The sequence below is a fragment of the Leptopilina boulardi genome, unplaced genomic scaffold (assembly GCF_019393585.1).
Source record: "Leptopilina boulardi isolate dan_hultmark-lab unplaced genomic scaffold, ZJU_Lbou_2.1 LbouV2_278, whole genome shotgun sequence".
NCBI classification, from domain to species: Eukaryota; Metazoa; Arthropoda; class Insecta; order Hymenoptera; family Figitidae; genus Leptopilina; species Leptopilina boulardi.
In genome coordinates this window covers 6,158,323-6,178,092 of record NW_026137838.1, presented here as the reverse complement: position 1 = coordinate 6,178,092, position 19,770 = coordinate 6,158,323, and the positions used below count along the sequence as shown (strand labels likewise).

At 24.8% G+C, this 19,770-nt stretch overlaps 1 protein-coding gene across 4 annotated transcripts in view; it reads right to left on the bottom strand.

Annotated features, from left to right (window-relative positions):
* Nucleotides 1–66: 66 nt before the first annotated feature.
* The window catches only part of LOC127281853 (growth factor receptor-bound protein 14-like), a 438,976-nt gene continuing 419,272 nt past the window's right edge, over nucleotides 67–19,770 (bottom strand). For all 4 annotated transcript variants that reach the window (XM_051305804.1, XM_051305807.1, XM_051305805.1 and 1 more), the window contains 3 exons: nucleotides 8,544–8,809; nucleotides 7,669–7,762; nucleotides 67–6,245 (listed from right to left, as the gene is read on the bottom strand). In XM_051305804.1, coding sequence (XP_051161761.1) covers nucleotides 5,967–6,245; nucleotides 7,669–7,762; nucleotides 8,544–8,809 — 639 coding nt within the window. In that variant the 3' untranslated portion in view covers nucleotides 67–5,966. The remainder of the gene's footprint in view (nucleotides 6,246–7,668; nucleotides 7,763–8,543; nucleotides 8,810–19,770) is intronic.

The window sequence follows — 19,770 nt, the reverse complement described above, 5'->3', positions numbered from 1 at the left end:
TAAAAAATTCAAAAAAAAAATAGAAGGCTTTTAGGTATTACAATTACAATAAAAAATACATTAGAATTATACTGGGATGACGATATACATATTTATTGCATATTAAAGATCCATGTACAAAGATATAACAATGATCCTCGCCTAAGAGTGCTTACATGTATTACAGAGTTAATTTTTATTTATTTATTTTTTTTATTTTCATTTTTAATCCGATCGCAATACAGGACGCGAATGAATCGTTGCTGACAATGAGAGGATATGTCCCAAAAAATTTTTTTTATTATCTAATGAACTTTTTTTTTTTCAATCAACAAATATTCTTAACGTATTAATTATTAATTATTAATTATTAATTCGTTCTTTTTTATTATTAGTCACAAAACTCTCAAGTCAAGAGATTTCTCAATAATTTGCCTCCAAAATTAAATATAGTGATAAATTTACTAATTTTTTTTTTTTACAAATTTTACAAGAAAATTTTCCTTTTTTTTCCCTGGGGACCTGATTTATAAAAACAATTCTCATTATTAATTATTCGAATTCATATTTTCATTCACTTTTTTTTCATTTTTACAAATCTTTTATAGATTTATATTTTGTTTTCTATACAATCTCATTTGTTACTTTTATTTTATTTAATACAGAAATTCTTTGCAATTTATTTCCATTATTAAATTAGAATTTTTTTTTTTTTTTTTTTTAATAAAATATAAATTATTAATTTAAATTGTCACTAATTTAAATTTTGATTAATGGAATATAATATTGTAAAAGAATTTATTTTTTGTTTCTAGCGAAAAGATTCGTAATCGTCGATGAAGATTTATACATTAGATTTTTTTTGAGATATTTATTTTCAAAAGGCAAGTCATCGAATCGGAATAAAATTTTACTATGGAGATTTTTGAAATTTAAAATTGGAAAAAAATTTCCAAATTGTTTTTTCACGATTCGAAGCCTTGGTAAAATATTTTTTTTATTGTGCGTTTTTTAAATCGATCGACTGGTTTTTTTTTTATTATTCCTCGCTCGATATCTATCGTAGACACCCTGTATTAAATTTTTTTTCATTCATTTGTTCCACTTAGGGTCTAACATTTTTTTTTTTTTTTCTTAACATTAATATTTGTTTGTCTATTATTATTTGGAAAAAACACTAGCCTACGAAGCACGCATTGGGGTATTAAAGGTTAGTCTAGGACTTGTGTACCTTTTTTTTTCTTTTTTGCCAATAATTAGAATGTAACGACATTTTTTTTTTTTGTTTTTAATACTGATGCATTCTAATAATTAAAAAATTGCATTCTTTTATTCTCTTTCTCATACATTCGATTTTTACATTCATTTTTTTTTTCTTACACTCTTATAATATAATATATTTTTTATAACAGTTCACAATATTCTCTCACTAGAAAGTAGAATATATTTTCTACAAAATGAAAGTGTCACCGTTTTTGCTCAGTGTCATTTCTACTTTGTAGCACTTAAAAAAAAAATAATAACTTTGAAAGAGTCAATCAGTAGTGAGGCTTTGTTTTTATTTTTTAAGAGAAATTATTTTAATTTTACTATACAATTAATCCGTTGATTCGCATATTTGATATTGCGATTGACGAGACAGTTTAGGGTATTAAATTTCTTAAAATATTTTTTAAAAAAATTTTTTAAGAAATTTTTTTTTAAATTCCCCAAAAATAAAAGGAAATATTTATTCGGACAGCGATATAGGATAGATTTGAGAGAGAAAGAGAAAGAGAGAGGAGATGTAAATTATTTTTTTTTTTTTTTGATACAAGTGTTTAAATAGGGATTAAGATCAGATTTTAGTATTTTATATTATATAAATATCGAAAAAACAAAAAAAAATTGACGGAAAAGACTGTTTTCGGTGCATTAGCAAAAAAGCGAAATTGCAAAAATAATCTTTCGAACAATAAGTTCGAAAGCAGACAGTCGCTCTAAGTTTATCACATGACGCTTCGTCTATTTTGTCTCAAATTTGTGCTCTATCTTTTAGACTCTCGTCTCTTCAAGAACAAAATTTTACTTTTTTTTTTATTTATTTATTATTTAGTTTTTTTTTTTTTTAATCAGAATTTCGCTCTTAATGGATACTTTTTTTTCCCAACATTATGAACACTCCAACCAATTGAATCCACTTTTAAATTGGTTGATATTTTTTAAAAGTGCCAAAAAATTTTTCGATTTCACCAAAGTCCATTCATTTTCATTTCTAAATTTATTTTATATCGAACTTGTATTTTTTTAAAATTAAATTTTTGTTTTAAAAATTTTTTTTTGGCAAATTTAATCCAATTTTAATTATTTTTCGATTTCATTTTAATTTATTCTCTTTTTTTCTTGCTATTTCATTCCAATTTCATTACAGTTTCATTACAATTTCAATTTCGAATTCAAATCGTGGAATTTCTCATTTTCTAATTAGCAAATCCTTAACTGGCTTCTGTGTGCCATTATTGATTGAAGTAATCAAACGCCTTGAAATTAGAATGAACTACGAGGGGTTTGAAGAAATGAAAAGACAGAAATTAGCGTTCCGTTACCGTCTCATTTTATTTTTTTTTTATTGTTCTCATTCAACAGACGTTGGTGAAATCGTCGTGTGCAAATATATATATATATATATATATATGAAAAAACATATAAATATTCTATGTTTTTTCATATTTGCACTTTTTTTTTTTTCAACTTCGGTGATTATAATAATACAAAATATATTTTATTAAAATTTAATATCGTTAATTGTCGTGTTATATATATAATTATTTTTTATATATATTTATATATATATTTCTTTAATATAACTCTCAACGATAACTCTTTAACTTGGCGTCTGTTTTATGTATTTTTATTTGAAAAAAAAGAAGTCCATATTGGAATTAAAATTGATTGACCGCCATCAAAATTAATTTCCAAATTAATGGGACAATATTGACAAATTTGAATAATTGTCTGGCCTAAATAGACATATTTACACAAAAGGCCGAACATTTTCGTTATTTTTCAAAAAAAAAAAGGGAATTTTTTTTCTGACGCCAATCAAGGAATTATCGTATAAGTTTTTTTTTCACGTTTCAAATTCACAAATTTTTTTTTTTTTTTTCCATTAACACTAAAGTTTCAGTTCTAGAAAGCGCGTCTACTCTATATAACTATAAAGTGTTTTTTTTTAATTTTATTCTTTTTGCCTCCTTTCGCACTTAAAAAGTGTAAACCTTTAAAAAATACACGAATAATTCTCGTGCTCGTCGATGACAATTTTTTTTTTTTTTTTCAGGACAAGGGGAAATAAATAAATGAAAAAATATATCATTAAAAAATAGGGAGGAAGGGGGGGGGAAGGGGGTTTATTATATCCTCGACGAGATTATAATTATAATACATCGCGTAATTTTTTTTTTTGCCTCGAATTATTTTTATCCAAACATTTTTTTTCTATTCAAAAAATCTCGCATTTTCACCTAAAAAAAAAATTTCTATATACAAGTCTATACACAATATAGACTTTTTTATATATAAATCAATCACACACACTCTCTCTCTTTTTTTTCCGATTGCCGCAATTGCCACATTCGTCAAATAGCCTTATACATTTCTTTTTTTTTCCAAAGAAAAAAATTATTTTTTCATATCGTTTTTTTTATTTTTTTTTTTTAACTATATGAGATCATAATGACTATAACGAAGAAGCCGCCCGAGAATCGCGAATTCAATCGAGCATCTATCAAAAAGTTTTTTATTATCACAAATCACTATGAGCGAAGCGCAATAAATTAACTAATAAATAAATCTCAAGTTTATAGAGGTTACATTGAATTTTTTTTTTTTTTTCGTTTTTTTTTTATATAATATTACGATATAAGTATAGATAGTCTAAAAATTCACTTGATGCATTTCTTCGAAAAAATTTTTTTTTTTCGATGATAGAAATTTCCTTTCACACAATAAAGAAGGAGATTAAAATATAATTATTGAATGAAAGGAAATTTCTTATATAAATTTGCAAAAATTTTTCTCCCCCGAAGAAATAGGATCTTGAAACATCGAGAGAATTTGGTGCGACCGACACGATCGGCTCCTTCGTCCCTCGGTACTTCGAGGGGGCCCCTTATACTAATTCGTATATATATATATATATATTTTTTTTTTTTACGCAATAATATATTATTTAATATGTTCTCAGTTTGTTCTCCCATATCTCCAAGTATTTTATTTATTTATATTTATTTATTTATATATATATTTATTTATATTTGAAAATCGCAGACCAGCCTCTGAATTCGATTATAATCAATAATAATTGTCAAATGACAATTTGTTTTTTTTTGCCAGAGAAAATTATTGCATTTTTTTTTTATTTTTCTGTCAAAATTTCGCTTTTGAGAAGTTGAATTATTTAAAAAAATTTTTTGTTTGAAAGGAGGCGAATAATTGACGAGACAACAGACACATGTATGAGGACTAGACTGGCCTAAGTTTTTTTCCAGCATTTTTTTTTTTTTTTTTTTTTGAAACAAAAACTGAATTTTCATTAACAAAAAAAGGAATTCGTCTTTTTGAAAATGAAAATTACATTTTATTCGATATAAAATTGGTAAATAATTTTTACATAGAAATTTTCTAGGGGTTAGCAAAATTTTTTTTTTAAACTCTGGAGAAAATTTCGATAATTTTTTTTTTCAAATTTTGTTCTTTTTAGATGGAAAAATGCTGGAAACATTTTGGTCCATACTTGTGTTATGGACGGAGTCTCGTCAAAAATTTTTCTTTATCTTTTGACAGAGAGAGAGAGAGAGAAAGAGAGAGAGAGAGGGTAAAAATAGACAAAAAAAAATCAAAAAAATGTTTTTCGAAAATTCAACAAAAAACGAACTCGAAAATTGACGAGGATCGTTATTATATTTATAAGCCTGCGCATAATTAGCGCATCGGTCACACATTCAATCTTTTCTTTTTTCATACTCTCGTTCTCCCCCATCAAGGTTGGAGAATATTTTTTTTTTTTTTTTTATATTTATAATAATAAACGTACATATGTATAGTGCTCGCACACGTATTTTGTAGACATGTAGAAAATGGAAAAACATGTATTCATCTACACACAGTGGTTTCATTATTTTTATTAGATATTAGATAATTATTATTAATATTAATTATTATTAATTATTATTATTTTTTTTTTTTTTGTTTTGCGTCGAGTTAACCAAATGAACCGCAAAAAATTAAAAAAAATTGGGTTCTTCTTAATACTAGTGTGAATTTGAAAAAAAAAATTTACGACACTATGTGGCATAAAGAAAAAACGTAGCGCCATTGCTATTTTCGCTTTGGTCAGCCAGTCGGCGATTCTTTAGATCCAAAAATTCACGAACAGATCCCAAATTAAGGGTCGTCAGTCAGTTTTCTTATTGGTCCTATTTTTGCATAACAAAGTCAGCCATTTTTTTTAATTTTTTCTTTAAAATTTCTTTTTTTTATTGGTCTTTCTTCCCTTTGGCCTTCTTATTTTTCTTCGTGTCTTCGTTTTTATTTCTCCTCTTCGCCTCTTGAAAACGAGGTATGTATTTTATTTTGTAAATTATTCCATAAAATTCTGTTTCGAATTTTATTTTCCAAATTGTGAATTATTTTCAATAAAGTATTTTTGAAAATTCTTTTTGAAAATTCTTTTTGAAAATTCTTTTTGTAAATTGAAAAATAGTGGTAAAAAAGTAGGCCAAGGGAAGATTATTTAATTTTTTTTCGAAAAAAAAAAGAAAATTCTTTTAAAGGTCCCATTCCTCGTGGCTGCCTTTGCATAGAGTCCAGCAACCCGAGGATGTCGAACGAACGCTGCTACGGTGACCGCCATTACTGTTGTTATTTTCAATAGTGAGATTATCAGCACCATAGAATACAATTGTTGTTAATTCGTTGACATCAGCGGGCTGCTGGTTTCCCTATACTCAAATATTGGACGAATTCGTTTGTTGTTGTTTGAATTCATTTTTAGGTGTTGAAAAACGTTTACTATCGTCTAATGGCGATGGCGATGCACCACCATCCTCTGGCCTTGTCACTGGTACTGGTACACCATTATTAACAAAATGCGTTAATCTTGTTGGTAATGAACCCGAATTTAATTGATAGAATTCAATTAATTGTAAAAGATCGTAAAATTTCGTCGCACCTTTGTCCAATGTATAAAGTACGCATTGTCTTTCATTATCGAACACCTGAATTACCTGAAACAAAAATAGAAACATTTTTTTTTTATTATTTAACAGAGAATTTTTTATATTTTTTTTTAAATTAAATTTTCTTTCAAAAAATTTTTCTTTTTAGGGGAAAAAAAAAATTTTTCCTCTTCTTGGAGTCTGACAATAAAATTTATTGTGAAAATTGAAATTGTTGTTTTTATCGCATAATTTGGTAAATTGTTTTTTTATTTATTTTTGTATATTATTTTATTTTTATTGTTTTATTATTATTTTTTTTAATTTAATTTTTTCTTAATTTTATTTATATTACATTGTTAATTAATTTATTTTTTTTTTGTTAATTTTTGTCTCATTTTTTTATTCTAATTTTAAATTAAACAAATTAATTACTATTAGATTTAGATTTATTTCTCCATTGTGTACTTTTACAAACATAGAAACCAAATTTTTTTTTTATTATTATTTAACAGAGACTTTTTTATAATAGATTTTTTTTTAAATTAAATTTTCTTTCAACAAATTTTTCTTTTTAGGGGAAAAAAAAAAATTTTCCTCTTCTGAGAGTCTGACAATAGAATTTATTGTGAAAATTGAAATTTTTGTTTTTATCGCATAATTTGGTAAATTGTTTTTTTATTTATTTTTGTATATTATTTTATTTTTATTGTTTTATTATTATTTTTTTTAATTTAATTTTTTCTTAATTTTATTTATATTACATTGTTAATTAATTTATTTTTTTTTTGTTAATTTTTGTCTCATTTTTTTATTCTAATTTTAAATTAAACAAATTAATTACTATTAGATTTAGATTTATTTCTCCATTGTGTACTTTTACAAACATAGAAACCAAATTTTTTTTTTATTATTATTTAACAGAGACTTTTTTATAATAGATTTTTTTTTAAATTAAATTTTCTTTCAACAAATTTTTCTTTTTAGGGGAAAAAAAAAAATTTTCCTCTTCTGAGAGTCTGACAATAGAATTTATTGTGAAAATTGAAATTTTTGTTTTTATCGCATAATTTGGTAAATTGTTTTTTTATTTATTTTTGTATATTATTTTATTTTTATTGTTTTATTATTATTTTTTTTTTTAATTTTTTCTTAATTTTATTTATATTACATTGTTAATTAATTTTTTTTTTTTTGTTAATTTTTGTCACATTTTTTTTATTCTAATTTTAAATTAAACAAATTAATTACTATTAGATTTAGATTTATTTCTTTTACAAACTTAATTTTTGTCTCATATTAATGTGATTTTTTTGTATTTTTGTTTGTTGTTTTTCATTAATTTTTATAATTTTATTTATCATCACACTCAAATGCATTAAAATTGGAATACAAATTTAAAAAAAAAATTAATAAAAATTTTCTTTTTTTAAATTGGGTTAAATCAAATTAACTTTTTTGAATATTAATTTTAAAAAAATAAAATACTTACAGGTTGAATTTGTGCGTGAAAAACCTTGTCTCCGTATTTGTAGGTGAGAACATAGGATCCTGGATTACTTTTACTTTCTCTGACAAGGAATACACTGTAATAAAATAAAAAAGAACAAAAATTAAATTTTTTGAATTAAATATAAAAATATAATTCACAGAATTTTAAATTCGATTTTTTTAATAATTTAAAAAAAAAATTATTTAATTCAAATACTTGATTACTTGAATATTATTAAAATAAATATTTACTTGAAGTGAATAATTTTTATTTAAATTAAATAAATTGTATTTGAAGCAATAATTTCTGTATTTGTAACAAATACATAATTATTTGATACAAATAAATAACTATTTGGTACAAATACTATTTATTTAATTCAGTAAAAAATTATTTGGATCAAGTAAATATTTGTTAATAGTCAAGTAATCGATTATTTGAATCAAATAAAAAATTTTTTTTCACTAGTTAATAATTAATTAATTCAAATAATTTAAATTATTCGGCAAATGTAATTAAAGAAATTTTTTTTATTAAATATAAAAAAGGAAATTATAAAAAAATATATGGGAGAATGAATAAAACATTGAAACAAGAGTCAAAAAGTCATTCGTTCATTGAAACGAAACACGTCTATAGAGTGCCTGTCCTTTACACTGACGATTACACCTCGAACTTTTAATTAACCCCAATAATAATTAATTGACTTCGTATCCGATCTCTTCCAACGAGGAATCATTCTCTTCGTTTATGAATCGTTATTTATTATTGTTTTTTAAAATGATATATTTAAAATGAAAATTGAGATTTTTTAAATTTATTTATTTTTTTTTTTTTTGAAAAAGAAATTCGAAATTAAAAAAAAGGACAATTACCCATCAACTGAGCCACGATCCCTGATGATAGCGGCAGCAATTTCCCTCTTGAGATCACCATGAAACCATGGTTGAGATGTGTGAATACTATTATCCACGTGGATTCTGGTCATATTAGAACCGGGCGATCTTCGTGAAAATGGTCGCCACCTTCGTTTCCAAATGACACCCTCACTCTCAGCGATATCCTTTGCCTCTTTTGGATCCTCAACTATTCTACCGACACTACCCGTAAAATCCATCGCCACCCTCGATCGAATTGATTCCTGTAACAAAAAATAGAATTCCCCCAAAAAATTAATTTATTTCCAAAAATATATTTAAAACATTTTTTTTTAATAACAATTTTAAATATGCTCAAATAAATGAATAGATAAATATTTTATTTTTGTAGTTTTTTATTCTTTGTAGTTTTGTATTTTTTGTAGTTTTGTATTTTGGTAATTTTGTATTTTCATAGTTCTGTATTTTTGTATTTTTGTACTTTCGTATTTTTGTATTATTTGTATTTTGGTAATTTTTTTATTTTTGTACTTTCGTAGTTTCGTATTATTTGTATTTTGGTAATTTTGTACATTTGTACTTTCGTAATTTTGTATTTTGTAGTTTTTAATTTTTTGTATTTTTGTAATTTCGTAGTTTTGTATTATTTGTATTTTGGTAATTTTGTATTTTTGTACTTTCGTAGTTTTGTAGTTTTTAATTTTTAGTATTTTTGTAATTTCGTGGTTTTGTAATTTTGGTAAAATTGGTATTTTTGTACATTCGCAGTTTTGTAGTTTTGTATTTTGGTAATTTTTTATTTAAGAAGAACTTATATATTATTAAGACTTATATTGAACTTGAACTCTTAAGGTGCCAACCTAGCATTTAATATTTTTATATAATGTTATTATTGTTTAAATAATACTTAGAATTAGGAGTACTTTTTGTACGAAAGGGCTTGTCCCGTCAATTTAATAAATAAATAAATAAATAAATTTCAGTATTTTTGTACTTTCGTAGTTTTGTATTTTTGTATTTTGTAGTATTGTATTTTCGCAGTTTTGCATTTTAGTACTTTCGTAGTTTTGTATTTTTTGCATTCTGGTAATTTTGTATTTTGAAGTTTTTTTATTTGTTTTAGTTTTGTATTTTGGTAGTTTTGTATTTTCGTAGTTTTATAGTTTTGTAGTTTTGTATTTTTGTTCTTTCGTAGTTTTGCAGTTTTGTATTTTGTAGTTTTGTATTTTAGTATTTTTGTACTTTCGTAGTTCTGTAATTTTGTATTTTATAGTTTTTTATTTGTTGTATTTTGGTAATTTTGTATTTTCGTAAGTTTGTACTTTCGTAGTTTTGTATTTTGTAGTTTTTAATTTTTTGTATTTTTGTAATTTCGTAGTTTTGTAATTTTGGTAAATTTGGTATTTTTGTACATTCGCAGTTTTGTAGTTTTGTATTTTGTAATTTTGTATTTTAGTATTTTTGTACTTTCGTAGTTTTGTATTTTTGTATTTTCGTAGTTTTGCATTTTTGTACTTTCGTAGTTTTGTATTTTTTGTATTCTGGTAATTTTTTATTTTTGTATTTTGTAGTTTTTTTAATTTGTTTTAGTTTTGTATTTTGGTAATTTTGTATTTTCGTAGTTTTGTAGTTTTGTTCTTTCGTAGTTTTGTATTTTGTAGTTTTGCATTTTTGTACTTTCGTAGTTTTGTATTTTTTGTATTCTGGTAATTTTGTATTTTGTAGTTTTTTTATTTGTTTTAGTTTTGTATTTTGGTAATTTTGTATTTTCGTAGTTTTGTATTTTTTGCATTCTGGTAATTTTGTATTTTGTAGTTTTGTATTTTGTAAATTTGTATTTTGTATTTTTGTTCTTTCGTAGTTTTGTAGTTTCGTATTTTGTAGTTTTGTATTTTAGTATTTTTGTACTTTCGTAGTTTTGTAATTTTGTATTTTATAGTTTTTTATTTTTTGTATTTTAGTAATTTTGTATTTTCATAAGTTTGTGTTTTCGTAGTTTTGTATTGTTATAAATTTGATATTTTTGTACTTTCGTAGTTTCTTAGTTTTGTTTTTTAGTAATTTTGTATTTTGGTAATTTTTTTTTTTTTTGAAAGTAAAATTCTTTTTTTTAATTTAAAGAAAATAACTTTTTTTTTTAATAAAAAGAAAAATAAATAAAAATTAGTAACAAATTTTCATGGAAGAAATAATAATTTTTTTTTTTTCGTTTAAGAATTTTATCAGAAACAGTACGGAATTAGATAGCGAGAGCACTTGATTTACAAATGATTATGAATCGTAAATTTCCTCCTCTGAATCGAGAAAATAGGTTTACGATCGATTAAAATTTTATTTGCCAGAAAGTCGAGTATTTCTCTTTTCTTTCAAAAAAAAAAGTAAAAACAGAAAGTGGGCGGCGCTATATAATTATCGCTGGAAAATCGTGCATATAAAATAAATTATTTATTATAGTAAAAATAATAATTTATTACCAAGAAAAAAAATATAAAAGGTCCATGGGTCACTAAGCATCACACATTATTGTGACAAGATATACAAGTATTTATATATTTAAACATGTACGTGTATAATACAAACGGAGAATTAATAATGCAAAAACACAATAGATTGTAAATCATCAATGTACACACACACATATTTTGTTTCTGCAATTGTGTAACCGTTTTGAATTATAAATCTTCTTATGTGAATATTTTTTTTTTATTTCTACATAGAGTGAAAAAAATTTTTTTTTTTACTATTATCAAATAAATATTTACTTGAGACAAATATTTTTTATTTAAATCAATTTCTTTGATATAGAGAAATAAATTTTATTTCTTTCAAAAACAGAAATAAATTTTATTTCTTTCAGATATATAAAAATAAATTTTATTTGTTTCGAGTTCAGAAATTTTTGGTTTAAAAATAGTTTATTTGATTTAAATAAAAATTAGTTGATACAAATAAATATTTATTTGATAAACAGTCAAGTAACCGATTATTGGAAACAAAAAAATTTTTTTCAGTGTATTTATTAAAAAAATTAAATTTGAAATTTATATTTTTATATTTAATTCAATAATTTAATTTTTGTTTTCTTACAGTGCATTTCTTGTCAGAGAATACGGAGACAAGGTTTTCAACGCACAAATTCAACCTGTAAGTACCTATTTTATTTTTTAGAAATTAATATTCCAATGATAAAACTATTCCCAAATGAGTAATGAAAAAAAAAAAATAGAAACCAATCCATTTAAAATTCGAATCTATTCTTTGCTCATTAAATGTCGATCGTTTTTGAGATGCACACAAGAAGAAATTGAGAAAGCTCGATTAGCGAGGGTGCAATTTGCAATTTTCCCTCCAATGCACGTATAAGTGATCGGGCATATCGAATCGACAATTCGTTTTCTATATGTATATATATATATATATAGTGAGAGTGTGGAAGCAAAAAGGATTGGCGGGTTGTCTAAGAGAAGAGGATTACTATTAAAGCCTTGCAATCGCTTTAGGCCACGTTCAGAAACGACTATGACGACAACGACGACGACGACTTGGGTTTCAAGCATCGTCGCGATTAAACTCGATTACTTCGTCTGTCTCGTCGTCATAGCTATCTTCCTGAAAAGCTCCCATCGCGCTTGAAGCTTTCGACCTGAATATTTCAGAAAATCCATTGATATATATATATATATACCAATGGACGGGAGCTTCGTCAGCTCGTCGTTTTCTAAAAGACTTAGCTTAATCCAGGTTTTAATCTGAGTCCTTGAGGCTATGCAGACATTTGCGAAAAAAAAAATCAGTTGGAAAAATATAACTTTTTGACCAATAACACGAGAAATGTTACATCCACCTTATTTCCAAAAGTTATACAAAATTTTACGATTTTAGATTAACCCTTAAGGTTGTGTAGAATGACCTTTAAAATTTAGTTAGAAATTTTATAGTTGTAGATTAATATTTAAGATTGTGTAGAATAAAATTTACAACTGTAGAGTAACCTTAAAGGAAGTGTAGAATAAATTTTATAGTTGTGAAATAACCCTTAAGGTTGTAAACTTAATTGTAAAATTAATTGTAAAATTAATTATAAACAAATTGTAGTTTCAAATTCACCTTTAAGGTTGTGTAGAATAAATTTCACAGTTGTAAATTAACCTTTAAGGATGTGCAACAAATTTTAAGGTTGTAAAATATAGTTCAAGGTTGTAGGACAAACTATATAGAGTTGTAAATTATCCTTCGAGATTGTAAAGAATTTGATGAGCTTGTAAACTTAACTTGATGGTTCTAGAACAAATTTTAAGGTTGTAGAATAACTTCGAAAGAAGTAAAATACAATTTTAGGTAGTAAAATACCTTTTTAGGTAGCAAAAACTACCTTTTTAGGTAGTAAGATACCTTTCTAGGTAAAAAACTACAATTTTAGGTAGTCAAGTTACAATTGTAGGTAGTGAAATACCTACCTACTACCTTTTTAGGTAGTAAAAATACAATTTAGGTAGTAAAGTACATTTTTAGGTATTAAAATACCTTTCTAGGTAGTAAAATATATTTTTAGCTAGTAAAATACCTACCTACTACCCTTTTAGGTGTGAAAATACAATTTTAGGTAGAAAAATACCTTTTTAGGTAGTAAAATTACAATTTTAGGAAGCAAAGTTACAATTGTAGGTAGTAAAAACATTTTTAGGTAGTAAAATACCTACATACTTCTTTTTTAGGTAGTAAAATACAATTTTAGGTAGTAAAATTAATATTTTAAGTAGGGAAGTTACAATTGTAGGTAGTAAAATAACTACCTACTACCTTTTTAGGTAGTAAAATTACAATTTAGGTAGTAAAGTACGTTTTTAGCTATTAAAATACCTTTTTAGGTAGTAAAATACATTTTTAGGTAGCAAAATACATTTTTAGGCAGAAAAATACCTTTTTAGGTAGTAAAATTACAATTTTTGGTAGTAAAGTTAGAATTGTAGGTAGTGATATACTTTTTTAGGTAATAAAATACAAATTTTTGGTAGTAAAATACTTTTTAGATAGTAAATTTACAATTTTGGGTAGTAAAGTTACAATTGTAGGTAGTAAAAAACATTTTTAGGTAGTAAAATACAATTTTAGGTAGTAAAATTAATATTTTAGGTAGGAAAGTTATAATTGTAGGTAGCGAAATACCTTTTTAGGTAATAAAATATAATTTTGGGGTAGTAAAATTACAATTTTAGGTAGTAAAATACCATTTTAGGTAGTAAAATTACAATTTTTTGTAGAAAAATACCTTTTTAGGTAGTAAAATAACTTGCAATAAGTCTTTAAAACAAATTTAAGGGTTCTAGAATATACTTCAAGAATGTAAAACAAACTTTAAGGTACTAGAACTCTTAATGGTTCTACCTACAAGATTCTAAAACAATTTCGTACATTCTAGAATAACTTTGAAGGTTGTGGGTCTAATTTTAAGGTTGTAGAATCTTAAGGCATTAATTTGAAGGGCCTGTGAAAAAATATCAAACTAAACAGTAGTAAAAGTCAATTACAAGTCAGACGTTTTGAATTCTGGAATTCTGTTTGTAAGTAGAACATTCTCTCTGTAGTCAGACAATTTTTTTTGAAGATCTTTCTAATTTAATGGTATCAGTAAGACAATGATCAAATTGAAAAATGTCTGATTAAAACTGATGTTTACTACTGATATAACTTTTAGGAGAAAATGAAAACGGATTGTCTGACTAAAGCAGTCTGTTACTACTGAAAATACTTTACAAAAATTTTTTTAATTGTATATCGTCTGACTCAAACTGTCTTTTACTACTGACGATAGTAAAAATTTTATCACAGTAGTAAAAGTCACTATCTGGCAGACGACTTTACATCAGTAGTAACTTCCGTTTCAGTCAGACAGTTTATTGTGTAATTTTACTATCAGTAGTAAAAGACTGTCTGTATCAGACAATAAATATATTTTCTATTAGTATAGTAGGAGTAGTTGTAAAATTAAAATAAGTAGTAAAAGAAAATTATAGTCAGACAAAAGAATCTTTTTTTTACAAATTTAAAAAAAAAATTTTTTTATCAAGGACGATGTTTTTTTTATGTTTAAATTTACAAACAGCCTTTTATGTCATTTATTAATATACTGAATTACAAAAAAAATCTTAAGTGTTAATTATAAAGTCAAGTTCCACTTCAAGATTTTTTTTTCTTTAAATTCATTTGTTATTGAATTTTAATTAAATTTTGTGGGTGTCGTTTTATTTTTCATTATACCATAAAAAAAAGGATGAAAAAAACGAAGGAATCCTACGCCTTGCAAAATCCTTCGACAATAATTCTCTCTTTCAATGATTGTCCATTAACCTTGAATGTATTAATCTCATTATTGCAACAAATCGAAAGGAATAATTTTATTGTTTTACTCGCATTTTTTTTTGCAATTTTTTTTTTATTTAAAAAACTATTTTTACTGTTTTTTTTATTTCTTTTTTTTTGTACTATTATTTACTATTTTTATCTATATATTTTCTATTATTTCTCAATATTTTTTTAATAATTTTTATAAACATTTTATGTAGAAAAAAATTTATTTTATTTTCAAAAAAGAAAAATGTAATATGACTGAAGATAATTTTAGAAACGACTTTGACTGAACAAGATTTCCATTCCACTTGTGACACATAGTCCAACATTACGTATTCGGTGCATTCAGTGTGCGGACGAATATCATGGGAAGGGAAAGGGGGTGAGGGTGGGGGGGGGGGTTTAGAGGAAAACGGATGGATGGGAATCTTGCCAAGATGATTCAAGGCCAAGACTGATATGAAATCCTGTGTGATTTGTACGCAAAACGCCTGTTCGAATTTGTAGAACAGATCTGGGTTAGAGATCTTATTTCCTGACTCAAATGCCTCCCCCCCCCTCACCCTTACCCAAAAACCTTTTATTTTCAAACGACTGATTTTCTCAATTATTCATCTTCAAAATTTTATGCACATATTCATAATTTTTCAACTTGAAAAAAAAGTTTCTAAAAACTAGTTTTCCAAAAAAAAGTATATTAATTAAAAAAATAATTTTAGACATTTCTATTTTATTATAATATTTATTAATATGAAATAAAGTATATAAAAATAAAGAAGAATTTGGAGAAATAATTTAAATAAAAAACACATTTATCATTTGGGGGGGGGGGGGGGGGAAATGTCAGTTTTATGAAAAATGTGAAATGAAAATAAGAAAAAGGAATTTGAATAATTGAGAATTTATTTTTTTTTGCGGAGGGTAGAGAGGGGGAAGAGGATAAATAGTTGTCCTTGAAAACGCAAAGTTGGCAAAACTGTAAATTTTCCCTTTAGCGAGGCGATGCATTATTTGAGAGGGGTTGTTTGCAATGTCAAGGGCACTAGGGTGAACGTGTTTTACGAGGGGAGCAGCCACCCTTTTGAAAGGAAAAGGGAGAATATAGAATCCCTTCGGCATGTCATCGATCCGTCGACGTAACATTCACTGCAAATTACATATTGAAATCCTCACGCTATTTCGCCCTTTATATATTGCAACACACTCTCTCTCTCTCTCTCTTTCTCTCTTTTACTCTCTGCGCCCTTAAATCGCGCACGTAATCGCAAAAAATTCCAATATATTCAAATTTAAGAAAAAAAAAAATATTTCACTAGGTCAATCATATTATTATATACATTTACATGATTTTAGATAAATGAATAATTTAATTTATTATTTCCAAATAAAATTTTTTAATTTAATTAATATTTTTATAATTAATTTTTTATAGTATACACTGAAAAAAAAATTTATTTTATTCAAATTATCGTTTAATTGACTATTATCAAATAAATATTTACTTGAATCAAATAATTTTTATTTGAATTAAATAAACTTTATTTGAAACAAATACCATTTTAATTGACTTAAAGAAATAATTATTTGATAGAAATACATATTTATTTGAGTCAAGGAATCGATTATTTTGAATCAAATAATTTTTATTTAAATTAAATAAACTGTATTTGAAACAAATACCATTTTAATTGACTTAAAGAAATAATTATTTGATAGAAATACATATATTTATTTGAGTCAAGTAATCGATTATTTTGAATCAAATAAATTTTTTTTTTCAGTATAATACTAATTATAATTATTGTTTTAATTATAATTATTATTCGCAAGGTGATTTAATTTTATTATCATAAATTTTATCACCCGTTGCGCGTAGAAATTAATTCTATATTTTATAACATGTAAAATCAATTTAGTTTTATCGTTTATAATTTAATTTTAATTCGTCTATTATTATTATTATTATTATTATTATTATTATTATTATTATTATTATTCTGTATTGATAAATTTTTATTTACTAAAATTTCAATTGTTTAAATTAATTACTATTAATGATAATATTATCAATAATAATTTATTGATATTAATTAATTATTATTAATAATAATATATTAATAATATAATATTATTAATATTTATTCTTATTCGAATTCTAAAACAGATAATTTTAATGTATAACAAATGTTTAATTGCAAAATTTTTGTGTTTAAATAAATTTGAAAATTGCGAAATTTTGACAGGGGAAAAAATGTTTTTTTTTTTTTTTTTTTTGTTAAGTTCGAGGATAATGAGACCTTTCTGAGATGAAGTAAAAAAAATGAAATTATGAAACTGAATAAGATGAGAGCTTATAGTATCAAATCCCACGATTGTTTCAGTGAATACTCGCGAGAGAAATAAAATCTTTGAGATCTTAACGCGTATTATTTACGATCGCACGTATGCTGATAGACGCACCCGTAGTCTTTCGAAATATCTCCTCAGCGTGTTCTTTATTATTATTATTATTATTATTATTATTATTATTTTTTTAAATTTTACTCTTATTATTATTATTATTATTATTATTATTATTATTATTTTTTACTATTTTATTATCATTTAAAGCAAAGATCGCGAGAAGATCATAAACATATATAGTGAAAGTTTCTCAATAATTGAAATTTCTTCGTTAAGATCATTGATTTCAATGAGATAATATTGAACATGAGAAATGACCTTTTGACACCGAAAAATGTGCGGAATAGTATATAGAAGAAAAATAAAAAAGGAAGTGAAGAGAAAAAAAGAGTGCGTATATATATGATTCTCAGCAAATATAAAATTGGCATTTCTGTTTGATGATTTCTCAACAAAAAGAGAGGCACGGCCTCGCCTCTTTTATATATATATATATATTTATATTTCTCAACGAATTCTCACAACGCACGTAAAACTTGTCTCTCTTTTATTCTCACTCAGCACATTCAATAGAAAATCATAATTTATTTCATTACAAGAGTAGTCCTCGTTGATAGCCCACGCTTTATAGGATTGGCCGTGGTCATGGCGCGACGCTTCATTATGGATCAAGTAAATTTTTTTTTTCTGATCACATGCCAATTCTATTTTTTTCATTTCTATATCTCGAGTAGAAATCCCCAAGGTATGCCTAAAATGATAATTGGCCCTAAGCTGGTCCTAACTTGGCAGAAAATGTTAATATTTCCTAATTTGGTCCTAACTTGGTCCTACTTTTACAAGCCATTTTAGTAATATCGGAGTATTTTGGCATTATTAATTATAATTAATAATAATATTATAATAATAAAATAATAAAAAAATAATAAAAAAAAATATATATAAATACAATAATGAAAAATAATAAAAAAATAAAAATATACCATAGTTTTTTAAAAATTTTAATTAATTATTAATTAAATTTATATTAAACAAAATGAGAAGGGTTACATTTAATTTGAATTTTTTTGCCCCTACTTTTTCAACCCTAGCAGACGAAACGGACGAAACTATAAGCAGAAGTTATTTAGAGGTTAAGTTCTTGTGTAAAAAGTGCAATGTAATTCTGCTTGTTTATTGATTTATTATTATTGACTACATTTTTTTATTTTTATTAAATACACCCAGAAAAAAGGGATTGTTTATTTGAAAAAGTCAGTTGCTTTGATGATTTGTTTTGTATCATTCGAAACAAATTTCCTTTTAAACAAAAAGTTTTTCTAAAATTTACATAAAGTTTCTTTGATTGAAATAAGTTGAAAAATTTAAAAGAATAAAAATTTCAATCAAAGAAGTTTCAATACTAATATAAAATCAAAAAAAAATTTCTTTGATTAAAAAAATTAAAATTTTTCTGAAACAAAGATAATTTTTTTCAAAGAAACTTTCTATAATTAAAAAAAAAAGATTTTATATCGAAGAGAACTATAGTGAAAGAAACTGATTTATTTAAATCATAGGGTGCAAGCTAAACCTTTGTAAAAGTACAGTTATATTTAAATATTTATTTTTTTAAAAAATCTACAAATATTTGATTGTTAATACATTATTTATGTACATACATGGTAATATATATTACATATGCGTAAAGAAACAAAGATTTTATAAGTAAGTTTTTATGTATGTTATCAAAATTTATTAACAAATAATTAATCCTATTAAAATTATGTGAATTTTAAAAAAGCTGGTCCTATCTAGAACCTAAAAAGGACCCTTATATTGATCATAAATAGGCACTCAAATTAGGACCAGGCTAAAATCGCATCACCAACCATTTTAAAACCAAGTTAGACTGCCAAGATAGGGCCTAGATAATAAAACGGCAAACTAGATAGGACCAAGTTAGGACCATTTTTCAATTTCCACACGGGTAAAGATCTAAAAAATGGAGAAAAAAATTATTTTCGATTTTGTCCCTCCTTGTAATAAAATTGGAATAACCCCTTCCACCCTCGTCTTTCTTCAATGAAATGTTAATTTTATACCGACGCTTTTGAAAATGAGGTATTTGAAATTTACAAGGTCTTGCGGAAATTGTACGATACCTTAGGCACCTATAAGCAAACGCAACATGGGAACTTTACAACTCTATAGAAATAAATATATCTATATATATAGTGGAAATTCTGGCAAACGGGAGAACGAAATGAGAATTTCCGGAAATGGAGGGAACACGAAGCCATCGAGAATTTATCGTTGGAATCCCGAAAGAACGAGTTCAGTATTTTCGAAGACGAAGTGCCGTTGCTTCCAAAGTTGGGTATATGTACTACTCGCGAGCATTAATTTTGCACGAATTACGCCGCTGGTTCAACGAAGATTTACGTGCACTTAGAGAGAGGTACACAGATAGATATTTTGCCTGATTTTGTCG